We start from the raw sequence: 26,464 nt of genomic DNA, 5'->3' as shown, positions 1-26,464 counted from the left end.
TGTAAACAATATGGCCGCGCTCTGCAGGTGGAGACACCGGTTTAAACGGACGTGTATTTTGTACAGTTTTGTTAGGAATTTGTCACGTAAGTTAGTATTTATGATAGAGAACTGCTTTGTATGTTTGCTATGTGGAAAACTAGTAATATAAACTGACGTTTACATCTAATTAGGTCACCAATCATTAATGTTCCAAGAATTGTTGAAATGTGTGTTTCTGTACTTCAGGTCCGCTACCGTGACCTCGTTTTTGTTTCGTGCCTTTCCAGTTACGTTAATCATTTTTTAACATTTTATACTTTTTAAGTTAAATAAACTTATGTTTTATAGTCAAATCTGTGTTTGAATAACGGTATCTATCAGATTAACCTGTCGGTTAGTATATATCGATTATCCTTGCTGTAGCAAATAAGGTAAAAATCACAAATACTAGTTTTGGTCTCTTTTTTTAATAGGAAAATATGACTATGATCTGGTTGTTATTGGTGGTGGATCCGGGGGATTGGCCTGTTCAAAAGAAGGTGAGTCTTATTTCATCAGCCCTTAGACGAAACTAGTGGGAGCTGATGGGAGTGTAAAGTTAAATTGTAGTGTTTTGGTCTCATATTGGTTTTCGTGTGCTTTAAAAGCCACCAAGTTCTTTACAGTTCTTCAGAAGCACCTGATGTAAGACATTGACAAAGCCAGGAAAACAAATCAGATGTAGAAGCTGAAACAATCACAAAAGATGTTTAGGCTAGACTGAAAAGCACCCAAGGGAGCTAAGTCTCTGATGTTTTGGGGGATGGTATTTCAGAGATTTGGGGTACAGCAGCACAAGGCCCAGTCACCCACAGACTGTAGACTGGTTATCTGACCACACTGAATCAGATGAGTGAAGGTCGCATGGGGGGTACAGGGGAAACGTGAGGAGGTGCAAACTCCTTTGATAAGATATTTTCTACATACTGGGGAGCCAAGTCACTCAAAGCCTTAACTGAATCTATGAAATCAGGCCAATTAGTCAAGGACTAACACTGGTGTGACCACTTGCTCATTAACCTAGTTGCCAATTTCTGAACAAATTGTGTCTTAAGTGTTGTTTTAGAGGCTCCTTCAAGTTGGGGTTTCAATTGAATTCATTGTTTTTGTTTAGCTGCTCAACTGGGGAAGAATGTTGCTGTCCTGGACTATGTGAATCCTTCACCTAAAGGTAGGATTATTATTTCCTGGTGAATTTATCATGTTTTCTGAAGTCAGAAAGAGTGCATTACAATACAATAGCACCTTGGTGGCTGAAGCAGACAGTGGTGTATGTTTCTCCTGAAACATTGTAATATAATTGTATCTTATCTACTGTGCCATAACCTCCTATCCGTATCTAGAGGGTTCAGATGGCAAAAAAACTACAAAAACACTTTGTGGGGAAAAGTTCTTTTAGTGCTCCTTTTCTCTAATGCATGCATTAATTTTGTGTTTGAGGGACCAAATGGGGCCTAGGTGGGACCTGTGTGAATGTGGGATGCATTCCCAAGAAGCTAATGCACCAGTCTGCATTGCTGGGTGTTGCAGTAAAAGATGCCCAGAAGTATGGCTGGAGCATCCCGAGTCCAGTGACACATGACTGGTAAGTGTCTCCACACTAGGACAGGTCAGAGGTGGCCTGTAAATACCTCCGCAGTGCATGGTTAATCAGTTTATTGCATTTTTGATGGTATATTGCATTTGTTCCACAGAATATTTGTTAATATTGTAATATAATTTGTTACTGAATTGTTTTATTATTTTTAAACAAAAAGTAACTGAAAACCTACTTATCTATCCTTGTTTAAGTATAATATTGGATATGTTCTTTTACTACTACTACATCTTATTTGAAGTATGCCTAGTCACTGACTCTGCTCTTAGCTGTGAAATGTTTTGCTTGAGTTGTGCAGGCAGGCGATGGCACAGGCTGTACAGAACTATGTGAGATCCCTGAACTGGGGACACCGTGTCCAGCTGCAGGACAAGTAAGTGACATGAGATTTCTTTCCAGATAAAACAGAGTGATCAGTTATTCCTAAAAATTGAGCTGGGGGTTAAAAAAAAGTTTTGTTCTCCCTGCACACACAGTGTGCAGAAAGCTTCATTCCTGCCGATGATGCTAAAAATGTTCTAAAATAAGAGCATAAGAGGTTCCAAACCAGAAACAGCCATATGGCTCATTTTGTTACCTTGTACATATCTGAAGGTATGTGAGGTTTACGGTCATTCAGAGCACATGCAGTATAGGATTGCACAGCATCCAAATAATAATTCCTTAAATTTCTGTAGCTCTTTTCTGGACACTCCACTCAGAGTGTTTTACAGTTAATGGGGACTCCGCTCAACCACCAATGTGCAGCCCCATCTAGATGATGTGACGGCAGCCATAGTGCACCAGTACACTCCCCACACACCAGCTCTCAGTGTGGAGGAGAGCAGAATGATGAAGCCAGTTCAGAGATGGGGATTATTAGGAGGCCATGATTGGTAAAGGCCAATGGGAAATTTTGCCACGACACTAGGGTAACAGCCCTACGCCTTTTGAGAAACATCCTGGGATGTTTAATGACCACCGAAAGTCTGGACCTCGGTTTTACATCTCATCCGAAGGATGGGCATTAGGGCCCAGACAGATCGTAGGGAGAGCGCCCCCTACTGGCCCCACTAACACCTCTTCCAACAGCAACCTTAGTTTTTCCCAGGAGGTCTCCCATCCAGGTACTGACCAGGCTCACACTGCTGAGCTTTAGTGGGCTGCCAGCTGTGAATTGCAGGGTGATATAGCTGCTGGCAAATGCTTGTCACATTCAGGAAGATGTCTCTTTCTGCTGTGCTGCTTCCTGTGAAGTTATAACGATATCCTTTATCGTTCTTACCTCTAAGGGACTGAAAACCTCTTTGCACCAACAGGTTATCACAGTTTACTAGAATTGCTCAGGCTGAATGGCTGCAGGCCAAACAGGTGCTTAATCACAGGAGTACACTCTCTGTTCATGTGTGCAGTATTTACAGGAAGTAGTTATGAAATAACTACATTATTAGTATATACCTTAGAAGTATTTTTTATCTTAAGAATAATTCAATAAGGAATTATGCTATTAAATTAATAAATAGGGTAAAGTTCAGTATTTAGGCTTGTGCTGATTTGAGCCTTCTGGGCTCTTCCCTGTGTTTTTATGTGTTGCCACTCAACTTAATCTGTCAGAGCCTTACATCTTATCTTCCTGTCCTTGACAGAAAAGTGAAGTATTTGAACCTGAAAGGAAGCTTTGTAGATGAACACACTATTAGAGGAGTCTCTGCATCTGGTAAGGAGGTAAGCTGAAGATTACATGCTGAGTTTAATGAAATATTGAATTGAAAAGGTGACCGAAACAATTTTATTTTCTTGATTTACTCATTTTTTTAAAGCTCAAGTTAAGGTTACTGTCTTCATTTAATGTATGACATGACAGACAGCAGAAATGATCAGAAAAGTAGACTTTGTAAGATGAAATGGATCAATGAGTCTGCTTGTTAAAAGCAACTGAGCTGTGAAGTACTTTTTATCAAAAAAGTTTTTAATCCACTTCAGAAGAATTACTGAGGCATAGTTTATTTCCCCACTGGGAAATTAAATGCTATTTCTTGTTCCATGTATCTGCAGACTGTCCTTACAGCTGAGAATATCGTGATTGCAACAGGAGGACGGCCAAGGTACCCCACAAATGTGAGTCTCCCCACATAATTTACATTCAGCATAATTGGAAGATCAGAATCTGTAGGCAAGAATTCATTAAGACTGATCAGCAGAGACCCGGACCATGTCTTAAATAAGCCCTCTTATTATGAAATGGTATATTGTAGTCCTCCTGAGGCAGTGCTTGTTTTGGCCTTTCATAACAATTTAATTGTTCATGGTCAGCTGCAAAGAGGTTTTCCCTCTTTAATGGTGGTGAAAATGGTATCTTATTTTGTGCAAGTCAAGCACCAGATCATCTGCATGGAGAGATAAGTGTTATCTCTTAATCAGCTGCCCGGGTCCTGTTCCTCAATGCAAATCTGTTCAGCTGTTTATGCTTGTAAAGCATACCACATCACATGCCTTCTGAGTGATTCCAGTTCTGAAACATATTTGCTTTGTTTTTCTTTTTTGGCTGCGTGACATGTCGATTGCAGTTTTTAAGGTGCACTTAATAGGTGTGAAAAATCAGAGGGAGGAAAAAAAAAATCATGCCTGGAGATAAATTGCTTCTCTGATCTCATCTGCTAATTTGTTTTCTGTGTCAGGTTCCAGGGGCATTAGAACATGGAATTTCAAGTGATGACATTTTCTGGCTGAAAGAATCACCTGGAAAAACGTGAGTAAAACCACCTCCCTGTCGTTTTTCTCATGTCGCCGATTATGTGCATCTGTGTGTGTACCCTGAATTATATTCTTAAGGTTCCACTTTCTCGCGTTGTCTGTCTGGTCCAAGTGAGAGGTTCTGTTTGAAGCAGTGTGTGTGTGAAGTGGGATCTGTGTGTGGTTGTAGTGATTATGTTTTGCCACCTGGTGGCAGTATATATTCACCATTAATCTTTTTCTTCTTTCTCTTTCCAATGAAATTGTTCACTCATTCCATAAGAGACGAGATTAACCTAACACAACTATTTTAATTGTTTTTATAATACTGCTGGTGTGTCTTCTGTAGTTTTCTTTTCCTTTTTTAAAACCACGTTGATTAAAAATACGTTATGTTAACTTCTTGGAGTATGGCAGAATAACAGGGTCTAATCGTAAGCGAACGAGGCTTGCAGACTTTTTTATGCAAACTAGTTTGTTTTGGAGTCTGTCTGTGAAGTACAGCATCCTGAGACATGCCCTCTCCCTTCTTTTCTTTTTTGCGTTGTTGTCATTCCCACAGATGGTACTGGATAGATAGCAGCTGAGAGCAGTTGACAGCCTATTTCCACGCAGTCTTAGTAATATCACCTGCAGCATCTGATGACTATTGAGGGCAGAAGTGAATGATTTGTAATCGCTGGGGCAGGCCCGTGACTCTGCACACCTGAGCCTGTGCAATACATAATGGTCTAGTCTGAAAACGTTTGCATCTTCCTCATGTGGGGTTTGTGAGATCGTTTAGGAATAACAGATCTGTCAGCTGGATCCTGCAGTTTGGTACCCTGGATGCAAGCTTGACTGTCTAGTTGTGAATTTATTAGTATGGCAGTGTTTTGAAAGCGTTTAGAATTCAAGTAGGGAATTTACACGTGTCATTGCTGTACATTAGTTTCTAGTTTTGTTTTGAGGAGGTCAGTTTTCATTAAACGTTCCTCTTTATTGTATGGGAGATTTTTAGATTAAAAACTGGAAATTACAAGCTTGGTCAATCTTAAAATTTTGCAAAATATGCTCTTGGAGCTAATGCTTTCACTGAGTAAGGAGCAATGATCAGAATTGCTCCTTACTAACTGAGGAGTTTACTGGGCAGACAATTCTGCTTTCACTGAAACTGACATTTGTAATTAGAATTAAAAAGGCTTATTTATTTTTAAAATGATACATGTAATTTAAACATAATTTTGATGTATACAAATCCTCTTTAACTGTTGTGCTGTTTACCCTGAAATGGTTGTTGTCAATTAATGCATTATCCACCTGTGGAACTGCATTCATTAGCACACAAATAATTGGATATACTGTGCCTTACTGATGTCTTTTAAATGCTGTTTTTTTACTTAGTTGCCTGCTCTGGCTAGGTTGTTTTGCATGCCTCTTTTTTCAGTTCAATTAGTTCTATCTTTTGAGTCACTGTAAAACCTATGTATTAATCTTTGCAAAGCAAATTAAGAATTGTAATAGGTCTCTACAGATTGCGTGCAGATCGCTTAGAGGCGGTTTATTGGAAGTGCTGTAATGAGCAGTGAATAAAAAAATCTGCATTAAGTCCTGCACAAAGCCTTGTAGGGAACAGCTGAAGGAATCAAACTAAAAAAATGACTCTTCCCAGCACGGCTTTTGTCCACTTGGCTGTGAGTGCAAGTTGTAACAGTGTATTAAGGGAGTATAGTGTTTACACATCGCATTCCTGAGTTTTAGTTAAAATAAAGCCTGCGGGGGCTACAGTAGCTTTTCTGTGTTTCTTCACCCTGTGCCTGTGAGCGTCTGTAGAAAGCGCCATTAAAGCCAAGGTCTAGAGGCACGGATTAGGGTCAGACACAGAAGGACACGCTGCTGCCTTTCTGGAGTAACTCCTCTGCAGCTGGGGCTGAGCTGTTTCTGTGCTATCATCACAGGGCCCTGAGATAACGGATAGCAGCCCAAGGTTAATAGAGCTCAGGACCAAAGCAGCGCAGAGTGCCAAATACAAGTGTGTCTTTTTGATACAAGTGTCTAGTTATGGAATTTGTCTAGCCTCCAAAATTAAAGGGTGCTGCAACTTTCATGGGGGTTGGAGACCTTCAGTCATACTCCCCCAGGTGGCAGCTTCACATCTTTGGCCCCTCAGCCAAGCACTGGCACCCAGTGTCTGAACCCTGCAGTTCATTGAGGGTGCAAAGAACCTGCCTCATGACTAAACCCAGTTCACATTCCCCAGTTCGGAATGTGAAACCACCCAAAATAAAAGCCTGAGTTGCCAAGTCTGGAGTGATGCTCAGATGTCCCACTGGCAAAAAAAAAAAGTGGTTCCAGGGGTCCCACAAAATTCAGAAGCTGATTCTTGGCAGAATATAAGAAGGGTTACAAATGACAAGACACCCTTGTTTCTTACTGGGTTGCCAGCAGCTTTTTGAACCACAGCTCTCGTCCAGCTGTTTCTTGAAAGATCCCAGGTAATCTGCTTCGAGAACGTGGCTGGAGGGCTTGTTCTCCACCCCCACAATGCTCTGTGAAAATAAAGGTGGAGCAGTGGTTAGGGCTGTGGTGCGATTGAACCCAGGTACCTCGCTCAGATGGCTCCAGTAAAATACCTTCTGTTTTACTGGGTACAAATGTCAATTGCTTCTGATAAAAGCATCAGACAAATAAATAATAGCAATAATATTGAATAATGTGTTCTGAGGTTATTTGTTCACTGTTGGTTTTTAAATAGTCCTGTGTGTTGACTTTGTCAGTACCTTTAAAGTTTTTAGAAATGCTTACCAAGTACCCTGCCCTCAGTTACTGTAGTGTGCTTACAGAGTCTAGTTTTTTTATGCAGTATTTTATTAAATGTGTTATTTCCGGTTAAATGTACTGTTAGTTCAATTTTTCATTTCCAGTTTTCCATTAAATAAATGAACTTTTCCAATTTTCCATATTTAGTTTTCTGGGGTGTCTTTGACCTAAAAAAGTTGGAAAGGCTGATCAGTTCAGAAGGACTGTTTCCTCATTACAGATTCTCACCTGTACATGCATTTTGCCTACAACTTGGCCAGAGAGACGGCAGATGGAAGATGAGAGCAAATCGTTGCGACATCCCCAGGGGAAAAATAAACCAGCTATCACATAGGATGTGCCTCTGCCATAAAACTCTGGAATAGTGGGAAAGCTCCCTGCCTAATCCCATAAGCCATCCTACAATGTGTGTTAAGTACAGCTATACGTTAAGTGGACAGTTGCAAGTTGGGGATGCTTGTCTGAAATGTGTCAGCTTTTGTATGAGTGAACGACTCCCAGGCACTTGGCTGTCAAGTTGAACTGAAATTGAAATGTGAAGAGCAGTGTCATTCCCTCCCGGAGAAAGAGTTATATCATTGTAAATGCTGGAATTAGATGGTGCTGTGGAGCATGCGTTGAGACAGGGATGTAGTGTTTAGTATCTGTAGGGATCTCAAGCGACTTTACAATTGCCTATTCTTGCAGCACTATATCTTACCAGTGGATTAAAGGTGTTATTCACCAGGGCCACACACAGTCTCTACCTGCTCTCTGCTCTTCCTACTGTGTGAATGAGTGGAATACTCTGCAACGTTTAAACCAGCCCTCTGTAAATCATTTCTTTTTCAGGCTGATTAAGACCTTTTCAGAAGGTCTTTGGTTTTGTGAAAATATAAACCAGGAGTTACTTCATGAGCTAGTGCCTGAGTTGGGTATTAAAGGCTATTTTTTGGCAAATGTGATTTTTTTTTTAAATGTTTTGATTTATGTTTGGATGGTTTTACAATTTGTGCATTTTTATAAAATATTTTTTTTATTTGAGGTATGAAACTAATTTGTTTTTTTTATATTGGAATAATTTACTTGATTACCGAGTTCATGGGATTACAACTCTTGGTTCAGATTTTTCTTAAAAGAAACTACGCTTTAAGTTTCAGCATCGTGGCTGAATAGCTTGTTCCACCCTCCATACAACCTGTTCTTGGTTTTAAACGCACATCCAGATAGTTTTCACCTGTGTTCCTTTTGGTTTGTGTTTCACTGTTGATTCCAAAGGAGGAGACCTGATCCAAATAGTAAAAATCCTTAAAGGATCTGACAAAGTCAAGCCTGCGGACATCTTGTCTTCTCTGGTCTAGGCTAAATAGGTTCGATGTAGGACAGGGAGTTTAGAGAGTTTTTCAGCAAGAAAGATCATCTCCCTGTGGAGGACATCCCTTTGAACCCTGGCTTGTAACCCAGTTTGCTCTTCTCTGAACTGATTGTAGAGCACCAGCATTTATTATAAACTGTATCATTGTAATGTGGTGACCAAATGTGTGCACAGAAAGCCCAATCGGGTCCTGCTTGTGCATTTACAATTTTAACATCACCTCCCTTGATAGGTTTTTGCATGACCTTTTTCCTTTCTCCTTTCTCCCAGGTTAGTCGTTGGTGCTAGCTGTATCCTTCTGACAAACCACTTCTTGGGTGGATGTGCTCTGGCCCTTTCTCTGGAGCGACGGTCCACCATTAGAGAATTTTCCAGCAGGAAGAATCATCACCCTGAGGTGGAGGGTGGGGGAGAGATTCTCTTCCTCCTGTCAGGCTGCTGATTAGGCCTGACAGCCACTGATTGCAGCAGCACTTGCTGTCGGTGAAAACATACAGACCATATCAATTGCACAGGCACCCCACTGGATCTCAAGGATGCAGTTGAACCGGATGTATTTGTAAACTACTTTATGAGTTCACATGTGTCGATTGATATGTATACCACCCAGGATATATAATGTTGAGAAAATAATTGATGTAAACCCGGTTTCTGCAGCATTCTGTTATTGTAGCAGAAGCATGTGGTATGATCTTCTGCTTCTCGGAGCAATGCAAGTGCTTAATCCAAGAGTTCTTGAATGCATTGTAGTTGTTCCTTGTCCCTTGTCCAAGCTGTAAAGCGTGTAATCCATGTGTGACTTTGTATTCCTGAACTTGCTGTCCTGAAGATGTTGCCCTGGAGTGTGCTGGCTTTCTAACAGGCATTGGCTTGGACACCTCCATTATGGTGCGCAGTATTCCCCTTCGAGGGTTCGACCAGGTATGGTTTCCAGCAGGTTTGGCTGAACTTTTATTAACATCACTTATCAGATCATCTGATTATTTTGAATTCTGCAGCCACTGTAATTTGCAGGTCTGGTTTTTAGAGCAGGTGTTGACTGTACATGGTGGCCGATGGGTGCTTTTAATAAAGCCATTCTGAACCCCATTAAAACTTGGCATAGCTTGAAGTGCAGATGCAAAAAAAAACACTGCCTCTGAAACTGTGAAAAGCTTACAGCATGACATTTTTTCCACAAGCTGGTCATCTGATGCTTTCTTTTAAAACTATCCATTCAAAGAGTGGGGAACTGGACAGGCCTGCACAGCTGTGTAAGACGGGGCTGTCTGGAGGGCTCAGAGCTGTAGAAGAGCCAGAACAGCTGTGTGGAAGGTCTGTGCAGGGAGCTTGGCGAGTCACGAGCATTCTTGAGCTCCGAGAGACCTCGCATGCACTAGGTCCAGCAGTACTAATGATTGTAATTTACAGCGCACACACCAATGAACAAAGTATTCTTTTGCAACTTGCATGACCAGGACTGTATCTTGTATATCTTTGAGACTTATTTGAGGGGAGCTCTCAGAAGATGGAACAAGTAGGAGCAAAGCAGGAACAAGTTGCTCACGCAATAGTCCATGCTGTCTGGTGACGTTGCTGGCAGGGTATGCTAAATATAGGTTTTTGTCTCAACGGCAGTCTTGGAAACAGTCTACAACACATTTAGTGTCATCAGAATACATGTCTGCATGTGAATGAAAAAGAACTAAGTGCTTGAAGTATATCTATTTTTTGGGAGGGGGTGTTGGTGGTATTTCCAGCCTCTGTGAGGTCTACTGCAATTCCATGAAAAGCAAAGTGAATTGTCAATTGTTAAGCATTAACCAGTAGGAAAACATGCTTAATTAGAAATATTTATTAGTCAGATACACTTGTCTGAGACATGCTAAGTATGCTCAAAGAGGCTGTTTGAACATAAACATTTTTTTTACCTACTTTGACCTGACAAAATCTCATAATTGGTTTGAACAAAAGGGATTTAAATTCCCCCAATTTGTTTCAAGCGTGGCTGTGCTGCCTGTCCCAGTGTTGGCAGTGTCTACAGACAGTACAGCTCAGGAGTGAGCTTGTAGCTGCCTGCCTGGGGCAGTTGGAAGTATTACTAGGTGCCGTGCCTACAGTCTTTTCATTACAAAAGGAAGAGATTAACCACTGCAGCCAGAACCCTTCGCTGTGTGTGGGATTTTCTTTTTTATTTTCATGTATCATTCTGAAACAATTATTGCATATTTTAAACATGACAATTCGTTGCTATTAAAAGCCCTATGACATTTGTGAATGAAGAAGCCCCAGTGACAGTAATTTGGCAGCAGCAGCACTGGCTTTGTTTCCGAGTGATTTATTAAAGGTGTCCCGCTCAGACGTCTGCTGTAAGTGGTGGGGTAGATGCAGTGGAAAGAGCTACATGGATTTCTCATCTGAGTCACCACAGGGAGATTGACAGCATACTTGGCAATAACAGGAAGAGGTGCTGTACAGGCTTGGCTCGGCTTGTTTTGGTTTTTTTTAATCTGGGAAAGACAATGAAACTGTTCTTTAAATGCTTTTTAGTGATCATTTTTGATTTTCACAGGAGTAACCAAAAGTATAAAAAAACAACTTGTCGGGGATTTGTCATTTTAAAATCAAGGCTTGCCATCCTACTACAATATTAGGAAAGCCATTCCAAATCCCAAATTTTGTAAATACTTCAATAGATGATCTTAATTCTGATTTGGTGCTTTTGCAGCAAATGGCCCACCTGGTGACTGATTACATGGAGTCCTATGGTACCAAGTTCATCTGGAAGTGTGTTCCCAAGAAAGTGGAGAAGCTGCAGACAGGAGGCCTCCAGGTGACATGGATGGATCTGGACACCGGCAAGGAAGATGGGGACACCTTTGACACTGTGCTGTGGGCTATAGGTGAGCATGCCGGCCTTGCAGGGATTCTGCAAGAATAGCTCCCAGGTTCCAAGACCCATTAAAGCAAAGCACCTGCCCTCTCACAAACTTTGTATTTGTGAATTCTGACATTCTTCTTAGGGAGGTCCAATTGTTTGAGATCTCCAGACAATTACACCTGCCTGAGAAGACAGCCTTCTCATCTGTAGCATGATTTTTCAGAACCACTCCCTGTTGAGCAGCAACCATTAAAGCAGATGTTATTTCTCTCTAATTAGTGGACACACATAAATATAGAGAAAGAAGCACAATTCTTTCCAATAGTGGCAGACATACTGTTCTGTTATGTGTTGTGCGATACAGAGATTTTTAATTGCTTAGCAAAAGAAAGACATGCAGTGTCAGCACAGAGTGAGACTATCAAATGCAAAACAAAGTAATAAATGTGGTATTATGGAAATATCAAAGGAAGTTTCATATCGGCCGTGTGGATTGCAGGCTTTCTTTATCAGGATGTCCCTGTGAAGGAGGTCATTGAATTCCCTCTTTTGTTCTTTCAATTTGGGTTTCCTGGTGATGCCCCTTTTGCGGAAATCGCACATTTGTCTGTGTGCTTTTTTTTTTTTGCTTCTCCACTTTTATTACCTGTGAGTGGCTTTTGCCAGGTTTTGAATTGACTCCTTTTTCTTTCTGATTCCATCAGAGGATAGACAGTGGGAACTGTTTGGGAGCTTCGTTGTGTTGTATTTGCGTCAGGGTTGGCCAAACAATGACAGGTTGTTTCTGGAAAAAGATAATTGACCTTCCTAGTTCTCTACCCTGCCAATAGGGAATAGTGTTTCCTTGTGCTCTAGGCGGTCTCCTGTACTTGACTCTTAATTAGGCTTAAAATGGAAGTTTTAGAAGTAGTTTGCCATTATGTGAGCACTTGCACTTAGCCTTGTTTTATTTGTTTTCACAGAGAGGTCCAGTGCTTAAGGGTAAGCATGCTATCTGCTATTGAGTTTGAACTTACACTCTCATGATAATAGCTGAAAATGTCTATGGGAATAAATACTTCTGCAGGACTTGTACAAGAACACTTTGTCAGGTTTTATGCTTGAGGTGCAGTTAATGGCACAAATACCATTTGCTTTATTGTATACTGGATCAGCCTTACAGAGGCCTGACAGACCCCATGTTAATTCTAACAATTGTGTGAGAGGTTACTCAGTGTTCTCATCTCCTACAGATGCTGTTTCATCATGAGTCATTTTCACTAGAAGCCAATCGATACATTCTGTGCCACTTCACTCTTCCAAGTGCGTTTCGCAGATGGCAGTTAAACACAAGAAGGGATGTTGGTCTGCGTTAGAACAACAGTAGCCATACTGGAATCGTGTACTGGCACGAGTGCCCCTAGCTTACTGGCACACATGCTGCCTGAGCCACCCCACCCTTCAGCTTCAGATCCAGTCAGAGAGAGGAATTCAAAATTGGTGTTGTAAGTCATTGTTTTTCATCCGCGGACACACCCACACCAGGTGTCCTGGATAATAGGTTAGGAAACGGAGCGGCACTGAGGATTTCCTGCCTGCTATACCTCTAGATAAGGTGTAGGATTGAAACCCCCTTTCCCTGCTTGAGCTGTGGGCACGCACACAGCTGTCTTCTTCCTCCACCTTCATTCTGCAGTCTGACCAGCTGCGGATCATCAGACCATACTTTAAAAAGTGAATATTTTTGCAATATGTTGATTTATTTATCACTTCTGGGTGATTATGAAAAACATTACATTTGTTGATGAGCTGCCTGAAATACCTAAGGACGTGGTTTGTTCCACAGCCTGTGAAGCAAATGTTTTTATTCAACTTGTGTTGTGTTGTCTCGGTAGGCCTTCACATAAATGAAGGAATCGGGTTCATTCACCACTGTAGTGCAGCACCTATCCTGGGAGCTGTGACCCAGCAGGTCAGGCGTGGATGTGAGAAATGGCTTCACCAGTTAAAATAATGGGCAGATTCTGGGAGACCAGAGAACTGAGGAGACCTCTGCTCTCATCTAGAACACTGCAGCACGTCTGTGGTCTCCCATTGCAGTTCAGACTAGGCCCAGGCCTACTTCGCTTCTGAGATCTAAGGAGACCAAACTTCAGGGCACTTTTTTAAATTACCCATCTCTTCCTTCCTTATCGCTTTGTTTCATTCTGAATTACTCGTCACTTTGTTTTTAAGTTGCTACTGCTAGCACCTGTAGCCTTTTACACCATCCTTTTCTGGACGTGCAGAACAATATAACTTTAGTTACAGTGAACGATAAGCATTTTTTTACAGCTGTGGCAACTAGGTGACCCACAAGTGAGGAATATCAGCTGGTGGCAATGATGATTTCACTACATTGTATTTGTGTTCAGATTGTAATAGAATATTCAATCTGACAGCAGCTCAGAAAAGCCCCCCCCCCCCCCCCATTGCTGTTCTCTTGCCCCTTTTCCTGCGGCAGGAAACCATCAGACAGTAATTTATGAGTTGTGATCCCTAAACCCTTGATTTTTATATACTCTGTAATAGCCTACTCTGTGTATGAAACTGACACCCAAGGAGAGCTTCAGCTGCATACTAATGCACTTTGACAACTGGAGAGAGTTTGATAGTATGGGAAATGAGGAATAAACAATTAGGAAAAAAACACATTTGGGAGTTTATACTAATAAGGTAATCGCTAATAGAATTATATAGTGGTAGTACCTTGTAAATAAATGTAGAGTATCCCTTTGTTTTTGTTTTTTTGACCTGGATGATAATTTAACCTCATTGAATGTTTTGCCAACGGAGTGGTTGTGGCTAATTAGTTTTTCTACCCTTGACGTTTTCTACCATGGCAGCCTTTGTTCTTGATTATGGGGGTCTGGCTGCCAGTCCTGCGTGTTTGGAATTTCTGTGCCGGATTCTAAATGAACACCCTTATCTGTGACTGAGTGTCATTCATTCGCTGCGCACAACAGAGATTTTTAGTCACCGCCAAGCCAGAATAAACAGAGAAGGGAAGAAAAAGGACCCGAAAACTGCTATATATAGAACTGCACTTCAAGGACGATTCAAGGAATTTCTGTAACAATTCCAAAACGCTGGATTTTTTTAATCTTATTTTCATTATGCGGTTGATCATCAGATGCTTTCATCACAAGTGAATGTTGTGGTGTTTACAATGAACAGGCAGCAGCGAGCCGTTACTGTTGCTCTTGCTGAAAATGGAGAAACAGATGTGTCGCTGATACGTTAATATAAAACTGTGGAAAGCAGTGTGCGTGGGAGCTTCAGGGTGCAGCAAAGCCAAGGACTTCAGAAGTGTAGAAAACACAATGAAGGAATCTTGCTGCTAGAATTTCCTAGTGCAGGAATATGGTTTTAAACAAAGGGTCCCATTCACTGCAGGCACACAAGGCGAAGGTATTTGTTACTGCAGTACCAATACAGTTACCATCAAGAATCAAAGCTGGGAAACAAGTGCGGGGGAAAAGTTAAAGATCAACCTGAAATGTCATGATGAAATCGGTAATTTAAAATGACAGGAAATTAAAAATGCAACTCATAATGGACAACTCAGATGGCTGATGTCTGGACTGTTTTAGCTCAATACAAAAATAGAGGACAATTAGAAATGCTGTAGTCTGCGGTATCGAGTAGTCACTGCCCTAACTTTTCCAGGAAGCAAGAGGTGCTTGAATTCCCCCACCACCACGACCACCCCCCACAAATCCCCACAATCTACAGGAATGCTCCATGTCTTCAAGTGCAAACTGCTCGTCTCGCACAATCCAGCTCTCCCAGCTCAGGAGAAGGAGGAAGTTGTTTCTTGGCCCAGCCAGGAAAAGGTCTCTGCGTTTATTTTTTTTTGCTGCGTGATAGCATCAGCATCCACATGGCCTGGCCCTGCGAGCAGGGGGGTGGGGGTGAGGGAGTGTTTATTGTGTTACTGAGGGAACCAGAAGAAAGAGTCTCCCGCAGACGATGGGAGAGGCAGAGCGAGAGATCGGAGAGTGTCGACAGCATCAGTCAGCTGTCCCAGAGGAAGTGCGGTCCAGGCAGATGAAAATGTATACACAGAGACTCTTACAGCCGATCAGACATGACACTAGGGGCCAGATGGCAGATGTGTGGCAAAATGATTCACATACACGTTTGCGATAATTGGACCAGTGTTAAAAGATGGGCTGATTTTTTTTTATTTTGTGTTTTTTTATAACCAAATGCAGTGTGTTTGTTTGCTTAGAATTCTTAGATAAGGTTTATAACTACTTATAGACATTTTTCAACAGTTGTAAAGTTAAAAATATATATATATAAATAAACCCCTGAGGAATTAGTAGCTTAACAGTTTGTAATGATGAGCATGCTAACTTTGGGAAGCTACTGTGCAGACCTGTTATCTGTGATGATCGTGTTGATATGATCGTATGTTTTTCTTTTCCTGCACTTGCATTATGGCTGTAGTCTGCATACATTTTCCATTTTGTTCAGTTAGTGCAATGACTTATTCAAGTGGGAGCTTAGAGATTCTGGTCATTGCATATTGCAGGGAGAGTTCAAAGCATGTGTGCGACACATCCTGGGTCTCTGCTGTGTCTAGATATGAATAGAAAATTACACTTACACAATTACACTGCTGATGGGTGTCTTTTCTACCTGCAGGAAGAGCTCCTGAAACTAAAGCTCTCGGGCTGGAAAAAATCGGCGTGGAGGTCAACAGAGAATCTGGGAAAGTTATTGTATCTGCCAACGATGCAACGTCCGTGCCTCATATCTACGCCCTTGGGGATGCCAGCGAGGTGAGTCTCGGTTAAGGTCTTCTGAAGCGGCAGTCTCATCCCTGGCTCTGAAGGAGCCCACTGTGTTCTGGTTTTTTGTCCTAGTTGTATCCAGCGTCCCTTAAGGCCTGCCTGAGCCCTTTCACAGAGGTGCTGCACACTGATTAAGCCTTTTAAACTGGTTTAAAACCAGTTCTGATCTGGTTTCAGCTCTTTATAAGAGAAATCAATGCAACCCTGCACCAGTTCACAACCCATGACTCCTTTCTGACTGGGCTCTTTACTCCCCTGAGGAGCAAGAAATGCCTGTTCTCATCCCAGCTGCTTCCAGGCAATAAGTGCTAGGAGTTATTGAGACTGCCATGGAAAACCTTAAGAGGCAAGTTGAGAGACTGAGAGTAGTCCTCTTAATTAAAGTTCTTGGAGACAATGTCCATAGAACCAAAATTGTTTTCTGAACTGAGCACTGGGTTGCAGAAAACCATTTGAAAGAATTCAATAAGCACCACGTTGAATCAAATAATGAAATGATGCTTCAGAGTTGGAATTAACCACAGGGATGCTTCAGGGCTGGGGATAGGAACCAGAGCTCTAAGGATCTCTGTTAATGAACTTCCATAGAGGAACTGTCATGTAATCTGTAACATTTATGCTGTTGAGTGGAAAGTGGAATCAAGTTGTCACCGTGTCACCCTTCTAGTACTTCTTGGGCTTTCAGTGACTCCACTGCCTGTGTATAGTTGAATTTTCAAACTTTGCACTCATACCACTTGGTTGATCCAAATCATTTAGTTGTTCCAGAGGAATAAAAAATATCTAATTAGAAATACAATACTTTTTGTACTTTTAAGACAAGCCTGGAAAACCAGCTGAAAAACTGATAGTTGTTAAAAATCACAGCTGGAGAGATTGGAATGTTCTCAGTTTTAAGTAGAGTATCGGCAGCACTTGTGTTTCTATTCTTACAGGAGTCACTGGATTTTCAAACTTTGCAATCATACCACTTGATTGATCCAAACCATTTAGTATTTCCAGAGGGATAAAAAAGAACTAATTAGGTTTCCATATCTAATAAAGCAGGAAAGGAGGGTTTGAGCAGTTCACCTCGCAGTTCCTACCCTTTTCTCTGGGGTATTTCTCTGTAGCTGTCCGTGACATTTCTCTCTGTAGCCATAAATCTGTCTCAATAGGAACACCTATCTGGAAATAACAATGGCAGTGATTCAGAAAACTAGGAATCTAAAAAGGCATGTGGGCTTAAATATCATCTGCCTTGATGTGTAGCCAAGCCCTCTGGTCCCTTCAAGGCTAGCTTTCTGAAAGGTCCGAATAAAGAAAATGAACTTGCAAAAAAAAACCAGAGGAGAACATTTTCTCCCACACGTCTGGCCTGTGTTTTTTGTGGAGATGGAAAGACTTGGAATTCAGTCTGTGTTTGGAACTGCCAGAAGGATGATGAGCAGAAGCTAGTTTTCCCACACCTGAGCTGTTGTCGCCAACCTCAACACTGCAAATGATCCGCCACAAAAATACATTACTGAAGAGGACGGGACAAGCAGTAAAACTCATTTTCAGCCCATTACTCTACTACTTTTCAAATTCTTATCTAGTGATCTTCTGGTTGATATGACAAGAAACAAAGCCTTTCATATCTTTTTATGGAATTGGCTGTCTGTCCAGGTCACAGCTGCTCTGGTACATCATACAGGACAAAGAATTGTATCAGTCTGCAGGACATTGACACATCCATCACATCTGCCTTTTTTGAAGAACTGATAAAATGTTTGAAAAATGTTTTGTATTCTCGTCTGCGGCAGTGTGTTTAGTCTTTCAGTGAAGATCAAGTTCCCTGTTCTGTCTTTGGACTCCTCACAGCTTTTTCTTCCACTGATATTCACACATGTATGAAAAGGCTGTTACTGTTTCAGAGTGTATCTGTGTTGGGCTTCATGGAGCTGTGAACCACATGCATCAGAGAACTTTTACAAGTTCATTTAAGGGAGACTGAAGGTTGCCATTGAAAAACTCAACGTCTGCAATGGGGAGAAAAAAAGCAGAAACTCGTTCATCCTCACCTGCATAGACATAGTATTTACTCTACCTGGTACCCATTATTTTGTTATTTGCTTTTTTTTAAAAGATGAACTTTTAAACGGAGCGTGAATGTTTTATCAATGTTTTTTTTCCCTTGCCGTTTTCAATAAAAAACACATTTGCGACATGGAAAACAAACACTGAAAAGAATGCTTTTCGGTGTTTGTTTTCCCACCAGAGCAAAACTGGCAATGCAACATGAACTCCTTATGTTGTGGTAGATGTAGTAGACAATTTCTCCTTATTTATCACATAGTGCATACATAAAAGGTTTTTTGGCGGGACGTGGTGGGGTAGAAGATCTTATCAACAATACATATCTAAATGTATATTATAGCTACTAGGCGATATTTTTATAGTAGAGCCAGAGAGAAAATGTATTTAAATAAAACGAAATTGGAACCAAGCCTTTGTCTTGAATTGATCTATAGTTTTGTGAAACCATATCCTTAAACTTTAACATTCCTCTCTTTAACCAAGCCAATAGCAGACTTTAAATTAAACTATGTATACATAGATGCTTACTCATATTGACAAAGAACAGCTGTCCGAAAACACTTTTTTTATTCACCATGAAAAAAAGTTTTTTTTTTTTTTACTGCTTTCCTATAACATTACTCCTTTGGATTGCATGAAATCAATTATCCTGAGAGTTGTCCTCATATCACATGGAAATCAAAGTTTTGCAGATGTTTATTGCATGTTAACAGCAGGATACTGTGCCTGGTGCCTGTTAGAGAACCAACAGTAAGGCACTAAACACCCGATATAACTGTGTCTTGTGTTTGCAGGACCGGCCCGAGCTCACCCCCACAGCCATTAAGGCAGGGAAACTGCTGGTCAGGAGGCTCTTTGACAAAGCGAGCGAGCTGATGAACTATGACAATGTGAGTCAGTTTTTCCCCCCAAGTTTCTATCGCAGTTGTCTGCTGGCTTTGCTGTTTTTTATTAGATGCTTTTCATCACCAGCACAAGCTTGTTCGATTTTTTCCTGCGGACCCTCCTTGTATGAGCCTTTGAAGCTTATCGTAAAAGAGTTCGTCCACAAATCAAAAACGTGGTGGAAAAATATGCAACTGAATCGTCAAGATTCTTCAGCGAACATAATTATTTTTTCATGGAAATAAGCAGAATCTTGGCAGTTTTCCTATTTACTTAACTATCCTGACATTTTTTTTTTTTAGCTGTGCTTAATATACAGTAACTTCAGTGTTTTAAGATGTGATGCACGGATTCTGTTTTTTGATTAAAGTCCGGTTTCTTTGGCAGTTTTCATTGCTGATATGGGGTTGTAAAATACCTGAATTAGCCAGCGGGACTCATTCAGTCATTCAGGGACCATGGCTAAGTTGACAAGCTGTACAGTCAACTTTGTGGCTTTGTTGGTCTCCCAGATCCCTACCACTGTGTTCACTCCTTTGGAATATGGCTGTGTTGGACTGTCAGAGGAAGAGGCAGTCAGACGTCATGGAGAAGATAACATAGAGGTAAATCTGTGCAGGCTGTCAGGAGACTGAGAGGAGACGGGTGCACAGCCAACAAAATATTCAGCCTTTTTTTTTTCTCCACGTCATTTTGAAGTTGATCTTCACTCACAATCGGCTGTTCTGGTGCAAGGTTATTTTCATTTTCTTTAAATGTAGAAGTCCTCCCAGTTTGGAACAGCCTGTTGCACGTTTACATCCCACCTCACCACCGTGACCACGTGTGAATGAGGAGGTGCAGACAGGCCCCTCCCACCTGACCACTGAGCTGGTCATCCCTTGACCTGCTACGAGCTGTACAATGATACACCGAAGGGTTAGTCCACATCGGAGGAGAGGTATTTTCCTCCTGGATTTCCCAGTGGTCCTGCCGGTTCCGAGGAAGTTGTTGAGAAGAGAGACCTAGCCCACTAATACCAGCTGTACCCCTTGCGAGCTGGTTGTCCGCAGTAGTTTAAGAAATCCCGGTCACAAGTTAACTAGTGACATGACCCGGGCTTGAACTGGGGTGACTGGATTGTAGAGGTTAATCTGCACTCTGATCGAGCATCTTTACCAGTGAAGCCACTTGGGAGGCACCAGCATTTTAATTGGCAAACCCTGTTTACAGAAAGCTATCATTTTGCCATTCATTATTGTTCCTTTTCAGCTAAGCAGAAGAGCAATACTAATCCCGAGGCTGGTTAGCGTGCTATTTTAAATCGATCTATCATTGCACACACTTCCGTTTTATGGTTTTATGTTATTCTGCGGCCGAGTGGCGTGATCCTCTGTCTATAATGGCTGACAGCACGGGCAGCTGCTCTCCCCTCGCTCTTCTGACAACAGGGTGCTTTTGTGCAGGAGCTTCCAACACCTGTGGAAAACAAACTGAAAACAATTTAGCGCCGGGCCGTGACTCACCGGCTGATTGACGCTTAAACAGGAGGTTTGATTGAAATGGGTTGCAAGTGACGACGTGCAGTTCTTTTATCAGAAAGCGGTATCAGAAACTGATTTTTGACAGCTAAGAGCAGCAGGTATCCTAAGTGGCTCAGAAGGTCCAGATGACACGTGTGAACACGTCCTCACGGATCAGCAAAGGCGGGCAATGCTGCAGTTAGCCATTTTCCAACTTCAGCATGTGTTATTTTAATTTCGGCGACGTTGTTCAGTGCTAAAAGCAGAGAGCTACCGATCACTCGCTTTTTCCGATGGAGGTCTTCCTTAAAGAATTTTTGAAGGGAGAAAAGTCTGATCAGAGGAATGCTATAATCAAATACACTTCTAAAGAGTTTTTTTTCCATTTCCTCATTAGCCATGCCACAGTGTAAGATAGCTAGTCTTCTATGAACAGTGCATGCTTGTGATACACATGACAATGACATGTCATTGGCATATATTTGTTATTTATTTAGCATTTGCAGTACAATGTTCATTTGAAATATTGGATCTTTTTATTTGTTGTGTTTCCATTCGTAGGTATTCCATGCCTTTTACAAACCTTTGGAGTTCACAGTGGCAGAGAGAGACGCCAGTCAGTGCTACATCAAGGTGATGATTTTTCCTAGTATTACGCTGATTTTATAGAGCATCTGTAAGCTTTGAAATTGACCATTTCAAAAACACCTGCAACAAACTATTTCCGCACAATATTATTTTCTGTTCTCGGAAATCTCCTTTTAGGTGGTATGCTTGCAAGATGGTGACCAGAGAATACTGGGGCTTCACTTCACTGGACCTAGTGCTGGAGAGGTCACACAGGGCTTTGCTCTGGGAATACAGTAAGATCACACCTCCATTCCTGCAGCTCTCTAAGTACTTACTCATTGAACTACCCTTGTGCTGCAGTGCAGTATGTTTTAAAGCGATGAAGAAGTTTGCTAAAATGCATGGCTGAGAGATTATATACAGTATAGGTACACACAAGTAATAGAATAGCCATAGGGCATAAGAAAGGTAGCAAATGAAAGGAATCCATTCAGACCATCCTGCCTGCTTAGTTTCCAGTGACTGTTTGATTCAAGGACCTCATCCGGTGATTTCCTGAGAGAAGCCAGGGTATCAGCTTCAACAACATGGCTGGGTAGCTAATTCCAGACTCCCACAGCACTTTCATAGAATGAAGCAGCAGACATCATGTAAGAGTACTTTGTACTAAAATATACATCAGAATGGCTACATTTAATGTATTTTTTTGTTTTACTATTTCGCAAGTCTGTGATTTCTTGTGTTTCTTTTGCATTATTTTATCTGTTTTTTGTGTTGACTGCATGCAAGTGACAGCTGACAAGAGTGTCTGCTAGGCCTAAAAAATAAAGGCCTAGGACTCTTTCAGTCGTTGCAGGGTTACATTCTTTCTTGGGTTACATGTGCCACCCACGTTATATATTGTGGCTCTTTGGGATGTACGAGTGTTCTTGTGGGCAGTAGTGTTCCTTGACCTGTTTGTTCGGCTTTGCTCAGTTCCTGATGCACTGTTGTCTCTGTGTCTCAGGTGTGGTGCCACCTACTCTCAGCTGATGGCGACCGTGGGCATCCACCCCACCTGCGCTGAGGAGATCACCAAACTGCACATCACCAAGCGCTCAGGGCTTGATCCCACAGTCACAAGTTGTTGAGGGTAAGACCACCCCTGAACCACAGAGCACACAAGAATCCTCTCGCAAGAAAGAGAGAGGAGGTTAGAGTAAGCGTGGTAAATGCTTTCCTTGCTGTTTGCTTCTTTTTTTTTCCGTGCAGTTAATGGAGGAGTGAAGATATTTATTGCACATTTGCATAGGGGTTTTTCTTTTACATTACAGATGATTGTAGATAATTGGGTCAAACCCCAATGCCAAGAAAATTTAGAACATGAAATGTCAGAGCTCAATGACCGTAATGCGCTTTTGCATCCCTAGCTAGGATTTAGTGGAGAAGAGTGCTCTGCCTCTGAGATTGGAGAGCTACAGTCTCTCTCTAACCATGTCATAGGTGACTTGATCTCTGCAGTAGCAGTAGAAGCAGTGCTGAGAATTGCACCACCAGAAAAAGGGAATCTGATTTTACACCTGTAAATTGTGTAATAGCCCAGCGTTAATACAGCTTAGTAAAAGTGTAAGATGGAGCTTTTTTGAAATCCACTTTACATTTTGGATGTTTTTTCTGTATTTCCTGTTTTGGGAAGTGATACTCAGTGTTTGTGACAAGGTGATGGATAGTAGGAGACAGTCACTGAAAATGGGGCGATCTATTTCTTAGAGGGTGCTATATTAGCCTCTTGTCAATCAACGCATTGGTTTCTCAAAGATTAAAGTATTCTAGTTATTAATTTTCCTGTTTATTTTCTTAAACCTCATATGTTCAGTAATACAATGACATGATTATTTTTCAATAGTAATCTTTGACTGGTATTCACTGTCCCAATCACCACTCACATATACAATATACACATTTGTTTTTGGAAAAATAATTAAATGGTCAATGTGGAATGTTGCCTGTCAACTTGCCAGCAGATGGTGCCATTGTCTATTGTTTTCACCCAGGTTGCTGGGTGAAGTGTGTTGAGCAAGGAGCTGTCTGTATTTCCACACGGTATGTCTAAATACACAGGTATGAAAGTGATAAGCTCTCTCCTAGCTTTTTACTTCCTCCCGTGTTGAGAATAAATCAATTTTAACACTCGTTTTCGAGTGATTTTAAACTCCAAATATATTTTTATTCCTGATGTAGGGATTTATTCAAAGCGTTATATTTCGTTTAATTGCTAGATATGCAGGAAGCATCCATTTACATCTTCATAGAGCCTCAGGTACATACATGTATATCATATTCTTATTTCGAGAAAGAAAGTGATATCACATGCAATAGAAAGCTTTTTGAGGCGGTGTCTTTACTCTCCTTTAAAGATGTTGCACAACACAGCCACATGGTTATAAACTGTGTCTAGCGGGTGTGGTGTGGTTTCATTTTGTGTCTGAGGTTTCAACGTAAGATGCACTGAATCATGTCCAGAGCTCCTTAAACCGTCCTGGCGTAAGCCTTCACCACAGCTAAAACGCTTAGAAATTTGGAAGAAAGTTAGAAGTGGAAATGTGGGTGAGGGGGGCAGCAGAGAAATAAGTTTATTTTGGTTCGAACTCTAATCTGACCCTGCCGATTAATTATCCTGACAGGCAAGATGACGAGCTTCGGAGAGCTTGCTACCACGTTTATTTGTACCTTTGTCTGGAGTAAGACATTGATTCCTCTCCGCGGCCTGTGCGGAGATTCCTGTGTGCTCTGTTCAGGGGCGGTGTGATGATGGAAGCACCCTGACCTTCTGGACTGGTTTAACAGCTCGTTTTTTCGGGGGGGGGGGGAGATCGCTGCAGGGCTGGGGCCAAGAAAAACCTGAAATCTTCAGTCAGTGGGCTTTAAGGATAGGGCAGGCATCGAGATAGATGTCTGGTTACTCTTTGTTACCTGACCTAAAACCCTCAATTTAATCAGGTACAACACTGGTGCAGGCAATGTAATGGAGAGTCAAAATTTATTCTGAAGATGAATGACTGAGGTCATTAACTATATGCCTTCTCTGCCTTTATCTCGACAGTTTATCAGTATTAGGGACACTTTAACCAGGCTGACTCTGTAACAAAGTCTAAATCTGCAGTTTTGACTTTTTTCAGATCAATGGATTTCTTTGTAAAAGTTTGTGTTATTTTTCTGACTACTGAAAATGTAGTGTAAAATGTAACCTATTATGAAGAGCGTGTAACAAGCCTTTGTTCTGCCCGTACCAGTGGTGTTGCCTTTAAGCCCTCTTTAGTTTCACTTGTTTAAATAAGGAAGTGGCTACCCCAGCCCTACAGCGATGTGGCTGAGAGAACTGTTGGGGCCAGGGTTTGTGGACAGGGTGCCAGCCCATGATGACTTGTCCTACAACCCGATCTGGGCAGGAGGGGTCTGATGACAACTGGCACCCAGCCTCATTACAGCTGAAGCAGAAAACCAGTCTGATTCTGGCACGATGTTTGTTCTTTGCCAGATTTATTCTATTTTTGATGTTTGATGTATAGAAAGACATATTCCCAAATGAAATAAAAACTGCCCGTCGTGGGGCTATGTTCACTTTGAAACGTGGCAAGGTGTTTTGTATTCATGCCTTGGTTATCTTTGTTTTAAGACCAGATGCTCCATTAGCAGATCAGCTGCCTGGCTCGGCAGAATCCAAGAAAATGTGCAGGGGTCAGGGTCAAAGTCCAGTGACCTTTGTCCATTTGCGCTGATGGGTCCCTCCAAAGCTCAGCCTTGTCAGGCTGCAGTAGAAGCTGCACTGGCAGGAGATGTCATGCTTTTGTTTGCTTAAGGTTAGAGACTTTATAACTCTAGAGTCTTTCTGGATTAATGCTTCTGGCGAGTGAAGCCTACCGTGCATTATTGGATGTATCTCCCAGAGCAGGTTGTCATTGTGTCCAGCAGTATTGATTCGCTTAAAGGTATAAATGATTAAAACCGTAATGAAGTGTATTGAGAAGGACGTGTCAGCATGTCACTGACTTCAGCAATATTTTGTGTCTTAATCCTGTCTATTGAGGTTTGACAGGCTAACTCTCTGTTCAGACTCACCCCTGCATTGTAGCCTCAGTCACTCAACTCACAATGGGAAGCATTAAGATAAAAATGCCTTGGTTAAACAGCTTCAAGTTTGTGTCCAAAAAAAAAAGATTCTGCGCTGTGTAAACGTTTACAAAATGACGCTGTAAACAGAAAGGCTAAAATGGTCAGGGATTAACTTTCAAAAATGAATGCAGGGTAATTATGGTATCTTTATTTGTCTCAATGAGCCTTCTACCAGCTGTCAGTTTGCAAGTGTGTGTTTGTGTGTGCAAGACTGGCTTGGGATTTGAATGGGGCTGGGCAGGGAGGAGTCCAGAGATCTGCACAAAAAAAAACACAAGGGGTTTCGATTTCTGCCCAAACTTGAATGTAAACCAGCCTGTTATCAAAACAGAACTACTCTGTAAGCTGCTGGGGTTCCACTGCTCTGTTTTTAGGCAGGCGGAGGAGGGGGGAGACAAAGCTACCCCATAGCTAATCAGTACAATCCTCCTTCTACAGATATCTGTGCACAGATTATTGAAAAGATTAAAAGGCTTCTATACAAAAGTATTTTTTAAAGTACGGGTGAGAATAGGTGCTGCTGACGTGACGAGCCATCAAGCTTTGTGTTTTATCTAAATTTGGAAGAGATGGTGCTAAAATGAGCGGGGCTGATTTTGACTCCTGTGGAGTTGCAGAAAGAAGTATTCACCCTCTGTGACTGCAGGCAATTCCGATTTTTCTTAGAATGAAGCAGGCCCCGATCTTGAATTGAAAGGTTTTGGTGAGTATTATTGCTTGTCACAACTTCAAGAGTAATTTAAAATAGTTTTGCACTGGCGTGCTGGACTCTAGAAAATCCAGGCTGTCTGTAGGTTATCTGCAAGTGCTGAATGCTTCCTCTTTACTTCCACCTTCATCTTGGACCTTTCTATTCCGGACTTCAGTCCACAGCATCCTTCTCATTTCTCAGCCCGTTGGTGGAGGACTCCCCCGGCTCACGTTGTCAGGTCTCCCTCTTTGTAGCAGCAAATTCAGGATGGAAGTGCTGACACGACTGCATTTTTGCTCCAGTTAAAAATATTGCATTGATGCATGCTTTGGCAGTGTTTAGCAGGGCCTCGGAACAAATGGAGCAAACTGAAGAGCTTTCCTCTCACCAGCAGAGCTGAGAGACACTGGTACACTGGGCTTCAGGAGGACAAAGTGAAAGCC

The 26,464-nt window shown here is 41.7% G+C and overlaps 1 protein-coding gene across 2 annotated transcripts; it reads left to right on the top strand.

The window, feature by feature from the left end:
* On the top strand, positions 1–26,464 carry txnrd2.2 (thioredoxin reductase 2, tandem duplicate 2). Of its 2 annotated transcripts, XM_088935575.1 has the most exons (18): positions 11–86; positions 456–521; positions 1,136–1,192; positions 1,462–1,606; positions 1,917–1,991; positions 3,244–3,322; positions 3,653–3,715; positions 4,276–4,346; positions 8,754–8,773; positions 9,313–9,404; positions 11,191–11,365; positions 16,015–16,151; positions 19,016–19,111; positions 19,619–19,711; positions 21,170–21,241; positions 21,374–21,471; positions 22,185–22,310; positions 26,416–26,464. In XM_088935575.1, exons 1-17 carry the CDS (start codon positions 11–13, stop codon positions 22,306–22,308), a joined length of 1,539 nt encoding a protein of 512 aa, XP_088791701.1. In that variant the 3' UTR covers positions 22,309–22,310; positions 26,416–26,464. The 2 variants fall into 2 exon arrangements, with proteins under 2 accessions (XP_088791700.1, XP_088791701.1); XM_088935574.1 differs by lacking the exon at positions 26,416–26,464 and having other exon boundaries at positions 1–86; positions 22,185–24,786.

This window comes from Atractosteus spatula, chromosome 17, assembly GCF_055471065.1.
Source record: "Atractosteus spatula isolate fAtrSpa1 chromosome 17, fAtrSpa1.hap1, whole genome shotgun sequence".
Lineage (NCBI taxonomy): Eukaryota > Metazoa > Chordata > Actinopteri > Semionotiformes > Lepisosteidae > Atractosteus > Atractosteus spatula.
This window is presented reverse-complemented; position numbering and strand designations above follow the sequence as displayed.

Bases quoted from the DNA above. Each gene is read 5' to 3' on its own strand.
- txnrd2.2 (XM_088935575.1), top strand. From the start codon at position 11: ATGGCCGCGCTCTGCAGGTGGAGACACCGGTTTAAACGGACGTGTATT. The intron at 8,774-9,312 runs GTATCCTTCTGA...GCTGTCCTGAAG, and splicing joins GTTAGTCGTTGGTGCTAGCT to ATGTTGCCCTGGAGTGTGCT. The intron at 16,152-19,015 runs GTGAGTCTCGGT...TTGTGTTTGCAG, and splicing joins CCCTTGGGGATGCCAGCGAG to GACCGGCCCGAGCTCACCCC.